The following is a 9,892-nucleotide window of genomic DNA, read 5'->3' on the forward strand; positions in this document are numbered from 1 at the left end:
CGTGGAGCGCGGAACCCCGGCGTCATGGAGCGGCTGCGAGTTGTGCGGGGCCAGCTGCAGGCGTGGGAGCGGGAGTTCGCGCGACTTCACGGGCGACGGCCTTGCCAGGTGAGGCCCTGCCAGGTGAGGGCGGGAGCAGGGGCGGAGGGCTCGACCTCCCGCTGACGCGCTCCTTCCGCAGGAGGATATAGAGGCGGCGCCCGATGAGACGCGAGGTGAGCCAGCGGCCCTAGGCTCGTACCGAGACGCAGCGGGGCCGGGCGGGACCCAGGAGTCCCGAGCCCCACCCTGACCCCACTGTCGCCTACCCAGACCTCTACAGGGAGTACCGTACTTTGAAACAAGTTGTGCGTCGGGCCTGCGGCGCGCCCCCCGGCTCCGAACAACCACTTCCCACGGTGGCCCAGGAGGTACTCAGACCTGTCACCCCAGCTTCCCAGTCAACTTCCTATAAGGCCGAGTGGCAGAAGCCATAAACAATCGCAGCCAAGCCGCTATCGTGGCAGAACTTGAGGGGAGGAAGGGGCAGGGTGTTGGAAAGCAGCTCTGGACCCATGTCAGCCTTTCTTTCGTCTGGACTGCTACTTGTCTCCCGCAGGCACAGGAAACCAGCTGCTGGGGACCCCACCTGAATCGAGCTACAACCCAGAGTCCACAACCCACTGTTGGGCAGAGCCGGCGGGCATCTGTTCAGGACTATGGGAAGAGGCTCAAGGCCAATCTGAAGGACACCACTCTACAGGTGACATGTGGAGGTGGGCTGGCCAGTGCATCCAAGCCGGGCACAGAGCTCCCTTTGGCCCAGGAGCAGGTTCACCAGGTCCCCTTTCCTGTCCACCCTTCCCCATATCCATGCACAAATGGGCAGAGTCTCCTATATTGCCTGGGTTTGACTCTTGAAAGCTGCTCAGAGAACTCTTGCCTTCAGCTTCCTGCCCCAGCCTCCTGCCACAGCAACTCATGAGCATAAGTCCCTGCTTACTATCGTGTCCTCCCCCTCCCAGATTGGGCCAGCCCTGGGCAGAAGACTCCAGTCTTCACAAAGGCCCTTATCCAAGATGCCTACCCCAAGGCCACCAGATTCAAAGCCTGCCTCCACTTATCCAGATGAAATTGGTGATGTATTTCTCCAGCCTTCTGAACCCCACCCAACGCCAGGGCGGCTCCAGCAGCTCCGGGCATCCCTACGCCTTGGTCTTGCCTCTCTAGACCCTGACTGGCTGCAGCGGTGTCAGAACACAACCTCTGATTTTCTGGAGGCCCCCAGTACCTGCTGGCCTGGCCTCGGTGCAGAGGAATCACCGTCCATGGCCACAAGTGATTTGGCCATTCTTGGACCTGACACTCAGGAGGAGGCATCTACCCAGGGTCCAGAGGCTTCTGCCCCACCAGCAACTGGCATTGCTTTGGAGAGCCCCCAGCTCAGCAACAGTAAAAAGAAAAAGTGGAAGTGGAGTAAGGAGAACCAGGGGGAGCCTGCACAGGTCCATTGGGACAGCAGTCACACAGGACCTGAGGGAGCTAAGGCCTTAGCACTTGAGGAAAACTTTCCAGAAGAACCGGTACAAGTGAAACCACCTCAGCCATGCAGCAGCTCAGGTGAAAGGAGGGCCAAGAAGGCTAAGGTCACGGCCCAGGTGCACATGTCCCCTCGACCAGCTGTCCTTGACAGGGGTAATTACGTTCGTCTCAACATGAAGCAAAAGTGCTATGTGCGCGGTAGGGCCCTTAGAGGCAGGCTCCTTCGAAAGCAGGTGAGAGGTGGGATGGGACAGGGTTTGTCTTCACCTCGCCACTCTGTTGTATTGTTCCTGAATGATTCTCCCTGTGTTTACTCCCCAGGCACGGAAGCAGAAGTGGCAGAAAAAGGGGCAGCGTCTTGGGGGTTGTAGACTTAGAGCCCCAGTTGAGGATTCTTGTTTCCAGTGTGGGGAGTCTGGCCACTGGGCATCCCGCTGTCCCCAGCCAGGTGCGACAGCTGCCCTGAGGGTCAAAGAGGGTGCTGTGCTAGACAAGGGCACTTCTGCCAGATGGTGGGTCCAACCAGCTCTTCACCCCAGGTCCACGACTCATCCAAAAGGAGGGGACCAAGGACAAGGATGATCAACAGTCTTTTTCTGGTTTGGACAAAGCCGTTCAGCTGACAGGGACCACCGACTTCCAGCTCCCTGGTGAGTGAGAGGAGGAGGGTGTTCATAATCAGTGGCCAATGTGCCAAGATGGTCTTGGACCAGCCTTGAGCTACTGTACCATTAGCCTCTTGCTTACCTTACCAGGTGAGGACATAGAACCTACTAAACCCAAGCTTCAGGCACCCCCCAGCCCCCACCCAGTGCAGCCCCTCTACCCACCAGGGCCCTTGGGACAGGTGGCAGGTGAGCAGAATCTTACTGCCCTAGAGTCTTCACTGATAGGTAGAGAAACTCAGGGCCCTGATGATCAACACCTGTGTCCACAGAGACACCTCTTGAGGTATTCCAGGCCCTTAAACAGCTAGGGCACCAAGCCTTCCGCCCTGGGCAGGAACAAGCAGTCATGCGGATCCTGTCTGGTGAGTGTACTGCCAGGAAGCCGGGGGTAGGGTGGAGTATGGCAAGCCACTACGCCTTACAGTTGACTTTTCTCTTGCCCAGGCATCTCCACACTGCTGGTGCTGCCCACAGGTGCCGGCAAGTCCCTGTGTTACCAGATTCCTGCACTGCTGTATGCCCAGCGCAGTCCCTGCCTCACGCTGGTGGTCTCTCCTCTCCTGTCACTCATGGACAACCAGGTATGTGGATGGGGTCCTCCACCCATAGAAGGCTTTTGACAACTTTGAATGGCTGCTTGTTTCGTGAACTCACTGAAAACTAACTTCCTTCCTTTTCTTGTGTGCCAGTAGTCCTGGGGCTTGAACTCAGGGTTCCAGGCACTGTCCCTGAGCTTTTGTGCTCATGGTTAGCACTCTACCACTTGAGCCACATACAGCTTCAGTTCTGGCTATTTGGGTGACTAACTGGAGATAAAAGTCTTTCATTGGTTTTCCTGCCTGGGGAGGCTTCAAACCATGATCCTCAGATCTGAGCCTCCTAGGATTATAGACTTGAGCCACCAGTGCCCAGCCAATGTCTACCGTCTGGGTCCCTAGCCCAGCATTCCTGAGCCCATGCCCAAGAGTTACTTCAATTTTTCTTTTCAGGATTCAGGGCCTGATGTTTCTGGAGGGATTCAGGGCTATCTTGTGACAGCATTGTATCTACAGGTGTCCAGCCTGCCCCCCTGTCTGAAGGCAGCCTGCCTCCACTCAGGAATGACCAGGAAGCAGCAGGAGTCTGTCTTGCAGAAGGTTAGGAGGACCTTTAATGTGGGGGGAGGGGGGGGAGGGGGCAACCACATGGGCAGTGCCTTGACCCTATTTCCTTTAGGTGCAGGCAGCCCAGGTGCATGTGCTACTGTTGTCACCAGAGGCCCTGGTTGGGGTTGGGACCAGAAGCTCTGGCAGTCTTCCCCCAGCTGCCCAGCTACCCCCGGTGGCCTTTGCCTGCATTGATGAGGCCCACTGCCTCTCTCAGTGGTCACACAACTTCCGGCCCTGCTACTTTCGTATTTGCAAAGTAAGAAGTAGATGTTGGTCAAGGTAGGAGTAGACGAGGGCCAGGTGGACTAGGTAGCTCCTCACTGTCCCTCCCGCTCCAGGTGCTTCGGGAACACATGGGTGTGCGCTGCTTCCTGGGTCTCACAGCCACAGCTACACGCAGCACCACCCGTGATGTGGCCCAGCACCTGGGTATCACTGAAGACCTTGACCTTGTCAGGTCAACCACCATCCCCGCCAACCTGCATCTCTCTGTATCCATGGACAGAGACCCGGAACAGGTAAACAGGCACACCCCAGGAGCTGGAACAGAGGGTCCACCTCTCATACCTAACCACTGTTCTTTGTCAGGCTCTGGTGATGCTGCTACAGAGTGGTCGTTTTCATACCCTGGACTCTGTCATTGTGTACTGCAACAGACGTGAGACCACGGAGAGGGTGGCTGCCCTCCTGAGGACATGCCTGTGTGTGGAGAGAGGCCCAGGTCCTCGAGGTGAGGCAGAGGCACAGTTAGGGCCCCAGGGATCCGGTCTGCCATAACCTGCCCAGTCCCACTAACCATGGCCATCTCTCCCAAAGGCCCGGCCCCCGAAGCTGTGGCCGAAGCATACCATGCTGGCATGTGTAGCCGGGAGCGACAGCGAGTGCAGCGGGCTTTCATGCAGGGTCGTCTGCGGGTGGTGGTGGCCACTGTGGCCTTCGGGATGGGGCTGGACCGGCCTGACGTGCGGGCTGTACTACACCTGGGACTGCCCCCAAGCTTGGAGAGCTACGTGCAGGCAATAGGGCGTGCCGGGCGTGATGGGCAGCCTGCCCACTGCCACTTGTTTCTGCATCCCCAGGTTGGCAGCCTTTCCACACACACCCTCCCCCCTCCCCCCTCCACCACCCTAACCCTGGATCCTGGCCTGTCCCCCTGTACCATGTCAGCCCTGGTTGCTGCCTTGTTCCTGCTATCCCAGTCCAGTCCCCCAGGGGCTGCTCTGGACATGACTATCCTGCTTCAGGGTGAAGATCTCCAGGAGCTGCGCAGACATGTGCATGCTGCTAGCACCGACTTCCTGGCTGTGAAGAAGCTGGTGCAGCGGGTATTCCCACCCTGCACCTGCACATGGCTGCCCCCAGAGCAGGGCGAGGGCAGTATCGGCGTGAAGCCTACCGCTGAGTCCTCACTTCGGGAGGCCAAGCCCAGTGGCCAACAAGCAGCTCCTGTGCCAGGACCAGCATGCCCAGGCCATGAGCGGGCACTCCCCATGCAGCCAATAGTAGAGGTCTTGGACATGCCAGAGGAGGGTGAGGAGCCAGGAAAGATGTGGGGTGCGTGGAAAGGCTGCCCCCACCGGCACTGAGCCCTGCTTTGCCCACAGCCATTGAGACTCTGCTGTGTTACCTGGAGCTGCACCCACGGCACTGGCTGGAACTGCTGCCAGCTGTCTACGCCCGTTGCCATCTGCATTGCCCTGGGGGCCGCACCCAGCTTCAGGCCCTGGCCCACAAGTGAGCACGCCCCATCCCCTTGATGTTAAGAACAAAGAACCAGGACAGCTAACCACATACCACTTTCCTCTGGGCAGGTGTCCCCTTGTAGCTGCGTGCTGGGCCAGGTGGCCACCTGAAGACACGAGTGAGGACAGTAGCTCCCTGGACTTCGATGTGGTGGAGCTTGTGGACTCAATGGGCTGGGAGCTGGCCTCTGTGAAGCGGGCTCTCCATCGGCTGGAGTGGGACCAAGTGCCAAGGACAGGTTTGCCCACCCCTACCCCACCCTGGGCACTGCTTGTTACCTGCCCACCTGTGTCTGACACACTTTCTAACAGATAGAGTGCAGGGCCCCAGAGTGAGTGTGGAGTTCAGGGAGTTGGCCTTCCACCTGCGGAGCCCCGGGGACCTGACAGCAGAGGAAAAGGACCACCTGTGCGACTTTCTGTATAACTGCGTGCAGGCCCGTGAGCGCAGGGCCCTGGCCCATCTGCGCCGGATCTCTGAGACCTTTCGCAGGTGGGGAGGACATAGGCAGGGCCCAGGGGCACCCCCTCTGATCCTATGGGAGTTCTGACAGGAGTGTCCCACCCCCAGTGTGGCCTTGCCCAGTTGTGGGTCCTGCCTGGAGCAGCCTAACAAGGAGTGCAGTGCTCGACTAAAGGCCCTCCTCAGCCACTACTTTGAGGAAGAGGAAGCGGAGAGTGTGGAAGAAGAGCAAGGCTCAGAGCCTGGGCAGGCCCAGGTGAGTGTAGTCCTCTAAAGGTGATTCCTGTGGCCTACAGGAACGGCAGACCACCTGCACCCTGCAGTCTGACGCCTGCCTACCCTAGCTTGAGGCTTCAGACTGCTACAAGCTTGGCTGTGGAGGCAGTGTCCTGGGGACTCGAGGAAATGGTGTACTGTCCACCCACAGCTCCAGGACTGGGAAGACCAGATCCGCCGTGACACCCGTCAGCTCCTGTCCCTGTGGCCAGAGCAGAGATTCTCGGGTCGGGCCGTGGCCCGCATCTTCCACGGCATTGGTGAGGATTAGGGGCCTGCCAGATGCAGGAACTGGCAGCTGGAACCAACCCAGGGTCAGACCTGTGTCTCTGCTCTGCCTTAGGAAGCCCCTGCTATCCAGCCCAGGTTTATGGGCGGGACCGACGCTTCTGGAGAAAGTACCTGCACGTGAGCTTCCATGCTGTGATGCGCTTAGCCACAGAGGAGCTTCTGGTGAGGGGCAGATGACCACCCTGCACAGGAGGGCATTGTCCCACAGAGACATAGGTGCTGGGACCTGTGGCCAGCCACTACATGGAGGTGTCGGGTGTATTACTCATCAGAACAACAGTGGCCCTCAACAGCCAGGATAGTAACCACTAGGCAAAACAAACCAGCATTAGTGAGACGAGGAGGCTCCAAAATGCAGACTAATGGGGCTGGGGATATGGCCTAGTGGCAAGAGTGCTTGCCTCGTATACATGAAGCCCTGGGTTCAATTCCCCAGCACCACATATATAGAAAACGGCCAGAAGTGGCGCTGTGGCTCAAGTGGCAGAGTGCTAGCCTTGAGCAAAAGGGAGCCAGGGACAGTGCTCAGGCCCTGAGTCCCAAGGCCCAGGGCTTGCAAAAAAAAAAAAAAAAAAAAAAAAATTCAGACTAAGAAGCACTCAGTAATATGGGTCCTCCTTTCTGATGACAACCCTCAACCTGGCAGGCCAGGCTCTCAAGCTTTAACCACAGCACTGATCTCAAAAGGGAAAACAGCTGCCTCGGCTGAGGGTGGAAATTTGATCAGATCAGAGCAATCCAAGCAGGGGGTGGAAGAGGTAGCATGTTTGGTTGGGGAAGGCTCACCCGTGCCTAGGCAGTGGGGTTCCACCCTAGGGGAAGCCAGCTAATAATAAAGCAAAGTCAGCAGTATCTGGTCAAGCTCCAGACATCCAAGCCATGCGCACTGGAATTTATTGACAGTCCTGCGGTCTAACGCAGGCCAGGGTGCTGGGTGCCAGGCCCAGGTCCAGAAGTGGTAGGACTGAGAGTGTGAGGAAGATGGTGAAGCAGGGCTGTGGGCCGAGGCCATCCGCCAGGACTCCTGCCAAGGCCCCCAACAGCAGCTTGCCCAGAAGCTCCAGGGTGGCAAGGAGGCTGTAATGTGTGGCCTATGGAAAGGAGGCTGGGTGAGGCCTCGTGACTTCCCAGCCAGGAAGCCCTGGCTATCCCTGCTGTATCTACTCACCTGCAGCGTCCTGGGTGCCAGCTGGCTGCAGCGCATCATCACAGTGAAGGTGGCTGTGGTGACCAGGCCCCCCAGGAAGTGCTGCAGACACAGGCTCAGCAAGGCCATCCCTGGGAGGGCAGAGATCAGCAGTGCCCAAGGTTCCTGGCTCCTCCCCTCCCCAGGGGTTGTGGCTCACCTCTCAGGGCTGTTCCAGTGTCCAGATGAAAGAGCAGGGCAGTCTGGCAGGCCAGGCCCCCAAGCCGTAACCACAGCACTGACTTCAACAGGGAAAGTGGCTGCCTAAGGTATGGGTAGGAATTAGGTCAGAAGGTTCCAGGTAGTGGTTGGGAAATGGGGCAGGGCCAGCTGGGGAGGGCTCACCAGTGCCGGGCCAGTAGGGTCCCACACAAGGAGGAGCCAGCAATGGAGCAAGCCACAGCACCAAAGCCATTCCACAGCCCCAGTTCTGGAGCAGAGGCACCTCGGTCCAGCAGGAGAAGTGGAAACAGGCTGGCAGCACCCTGTTCACCTGCAAAAGGCCACAAGCAAGGGCGGTCTCCATACCTGCACCTGCCTTCTTTCTCCCCCATGTGGGTCCAACAGCCAGACCCCTGCTCTGCCTCATCTTGCTGGGCCACAGTTATTGGGAAAGAAATGGCACTGGCCATTGGCCAAGCCCAAGGTCACTGGGAAGCAACACCAGGACAATTCTAAGGCTGCAAGGCCTGGATGCCATGGCTAGGCTGGGTTTCAGCCTGCAGAGGATACCCTAGAAGGAGGGCAGCCCCTCCGTGGGGGTCCTGAGCTCCTGGGGACCCACTTGGAACTAAGGCCTCACTCACCCAGCTTGTAGGTGAGTACAAAGCCTGCTGTCCACAAGGTCCCAGGCACAGCCATCAAATCCTGCAGGTGGTGGGTGTGCTCCGAGGGCAGAGGCCAGGGTAGCTGTCGCAAGGCTGGTGCAGCCCAGGCCAGCGCAGCAGCCAGCCAGTAGGTGGCAGCCAACAGCAGGAAGAGCAGAGGCCAGGAGAGGTTGGGCAAGAGGATCAGTAGCCCTCCCCCAGCCAGTGCTGCCCCCAGCTTGTAAGCCACCACCTGCACAGTATTGCCGGGTCCCAGCTCCCTTGGCTCCAGAAGCAGTACGGCCACAGTGTCGAGGGCCACATCCTGAACAGCTGCACCTAGGTTCAGCAGCAGCAGCAATCCCATCACAGTGGTGGGGAGGCCCACCTGGCCAGTTTGAGTGGGAGGCACTGCAGCCAACAGCCCACACACCAGGCCCAGGGCCCCCGTGCTGAGGGCAAGCCAGGCTCGCGGGGAGCCTCGCCTGTCCACCAGCGGGGCCCACGCCAGTTTGAACAGCCACGGTGTGTACAGTCCTTTGGCCATGCCCACGCGCGTCAAGGAGAGGCCACGGGCCCGCAGCAGGAGGGGCAGCAGGCCGGACTGCAGCCCATAGGGGAGGCCCTGCACCAGGTAGAGGCCGGCCAGCGGCAGCAGCTTCGCGCGCATGGCGGCCGGCCTCCAGGAGGAGGCCTGACGGCGCAGGCCCGTTCACGAGGGATCCAGACGGGGGTGAGTCCGCCAGGACCCGCCCCCCAGGACGCCGCAGCCCGGGATCGGGGACGCCAGGCCCGGGGGCCTGGGAGGGCCCGCGGGCGGGCGGCTCACGCGCAGCCTTCCTCTTGGTCTGGTCCGCAGTAGCGCCCTGGCGCTGCGCCCAGGCTTCGCACACGGTTACCGGAACTGCCCGACCTCTATCCTGGACACAGAGACCCGGCAGGCCCAGAGCGTCGCTGGTGCCGGCTCTCGAGCGCCCCAGGCGGCCAGCCTGGGCGCACTGCCGGCAGCCGGGCGGCCCGCGCCTCAGGAACAGCTAAAAATACCTGGGAATCACGCTTTTTATTTATTGGTCACCAGCCCTGCTCCAAGTAATCACTTCTCATTATCCAATCGCAGGCTTGCTTACTGATGTGTCTGCCACCGTTCCTCCTATGCCTGTGGATGGACTCAGCCACCTCCACAGGGCACTGGCCACAGAGGGGCCAAGACCAACACGGGCAGAACACAGGCAGACATGGTTCGTGACGTCCTTCGGTGATAAAGCTGGGAGAGCCTGGCCAGTCAGAGCCAGCTGAAAGAAAGGTAGCCAGGCGTTGGTGGCTCACACCTGTAATCCTGGCTCCTCAGGAAGCTGAGCTCTGAGGCTTAGGGTTGAAAGCCAGCGTGGGCAGGAAAGTCTGTCCTCTTCTCATGAGACTATCTCCAAATAACTGCTCAAAAACCAGAAGTAGAGGCTGGGGATATGGCCTAGTGGTAGAGCTTGCCTCGTATACATGAAGCCCTAGGTTTGATTCCTCGGCACCAAATAAACAGAAAAAGCCAGAAGTGGTGTGGCTCAAGTGGCAGAGTGCTAGACTTGAACAAAAAGAAGCCAGGGACAGTGCTCAGGCCCTGAGTCCAAGACCCAGGACTGGAAAAATAAGTAAAACAAAAGAATCACTTCCAAAATGCTAGTGGCAGGGGAATAAAGAAGGGGAGCCCTATAGAGTAGGCAGCACTGGGTGCTTTGACCAGCTCTTCAAGTATTTTGGCAGGTTGCTGAGTCATTCTGAGTGGGTCTCCTGACACGT

General features: G+C 59.0%; 2 protein-coding genes across 6 annotated transcripts; one reads left to right on the forward strand and one right to left on the reverse strand.

Annotated features, from left to right (window-relative positions):
• The first annotated feature begins 14 nt into the window (after window positions 1-14).
• Window positions 15-6,466, forward strand: Recql4 (RecQ like helicase 4). 4 transcript variants are annotated; one of them, XM_048359100.1, is made up of 22 exons: window positions 15-108; window positions 182-215; window positions 313-410; window positions 599-742; window positions 1,005-1,754; window positions 1,843-1,969; window positions 2,061-2,171; window positions 2,277-2,375; window positions 2,459-2,551; window positions 2,634-2,770; window positions 3,242-3,325; window positions 3,405-3,593; window positions 3,676-3,855; window positions 3,926-4,063; window positions 4,150-4,416; window positions 4,582-4,867; window positions 4,942-5,071; window positions 5,149-5,318; window positions 5,392-5,572; window positions 5,651-5,798; window positions 5,970-6,078; window positions 6,162-6,466. In XM_048359100.1, the coding sequence occupies exons 1-22, from the start codon at window positions 25-27 to the stop codon at window positions 6,284-6,286; spliced, it is 3,684 nt and encodes a 1,227-aa protein (XP_048215057.1). In that variant the 5' UTR covers window positions 15-24; the 3' UTR covers window positions 6,287-6,466. The 4 variants fall into 4 exon arrangements, with proteins under 4 accessions (XP_048215057.1, XP_048215054.1, XP_048215055.1 ...); XM_048359097.1 differs by lacking the exon at window positions 2,061-2,171; XM_048359098.1 differs by lacking the exon at window positions 2,061-2,171 and having other exon boundaries at window positions 3,411-3,593.
• On the reverse strand, window positions 4,666-8,973 carry Mfsd3 (major facilitator superfamily domain containing 3). Of its 2 annotated transcripts, XR_007212834.1 has the most exons (7): window positions 8,102-8,973; window positions 7,641-7,788; window positions 7,456-7,559; window positions 7,278-7,387; window positions 6,896-7,200; window positions 5,882-6,020; window positions 4,666-5,290 (listed from the first exon to the last, which is right to left on the reverse strand). XR_007212834.1 is itself a non-coding variant. In XM_048359115.1 (5 exons), exons 1-5 carry the CDS (start codon window positions 8,769-8,771, stop codon window positions 7,003-7,005), a joined length of 1,230 nt encoding a protein of 409 aa, XP_048215072.1. In that variant the 5' UTR covers window positions 8,772-8,973; the 3' UTR covers window positions 6,694-7,002. The 2 variants fall into 2 exon arrangements, 1 of the variants encoding a protein (XP_048215072.1); XM_048359115.1 differs by lacking the exons at window positions 4,666-5,290; window positions 5,882-6,020 and having other exon boundaries at window positions 6,694-7,200.
• Between the last annotated feature and the right edge of the window lie 919 nt (window positions 8,974-9,892).

Source organism: Perognathus longimembris, chromosome 12, assembly GCF_023159225.1.
Source record: "Perognathus longimembris pacificus isolate PPM17 chromosome 12, ASM2315922v1, whole genome shotgun sequence".
Classification (NCBI taxonomy): Eukaryota; Metazoa; Chordata; class Mammalia; order Rodentia; family Heteromyidae; genus Perognathus; species Perognathus longimembris.

What these genes read in the sequence shown, in the direction of transcription:
- Recql4 (XM_048359100.1), top strand. Translation starts at nt 25, where the DNA reads ATGGAGCGGCTGCGAGTTGTGCGGGGCCAGCTGCAGGCGTGGGAGCGG. An exon ending in ACTTGTTTCTGCATCCCCAG is followed by an intron (nt 4,417 to 4,581) that starts GTTGGCAGCCTT and finishes ATCCTGCTTCAG; the next exon opens with GGTGAAGATCTCCAGGAGCT. An exon ending in GGACCAAGTGCCAAGGACAG is followed by an intron (nt 5,319 to 5,391) that starts GTTTGCCCACCC and finishes ACTTTCTAACAG; the next exon opens with ATAGAGTGCAGGGCCCCAGA.
- Mfsd3 (XM_048359115.1), bottom strand. Translation starts at nt 8,771, where the DNA reads ATGCGCGCGAAGCTGCTGCCGCTGGCCGGCCTCTACCTGGTGCAGGGC. An exon ending in TGTACTCACCTACAAGCTGG is followed by an intron (nt 7,789 to 8,101) that starts GTGAGTGAGGCC and finishes GGCCTTTTGCAG; the next exon opens with GTGAACAGGGTGCTGCCAGC. An exon ending in TGGCACCCAGGACGCTGCAG is followed by an intron (nt 7,201 to 7,277) that starts GTGAGTAGATAC and finishes TCCTTTCCATAG; the next exon opens with GCCACACATTACAGCCTCCT.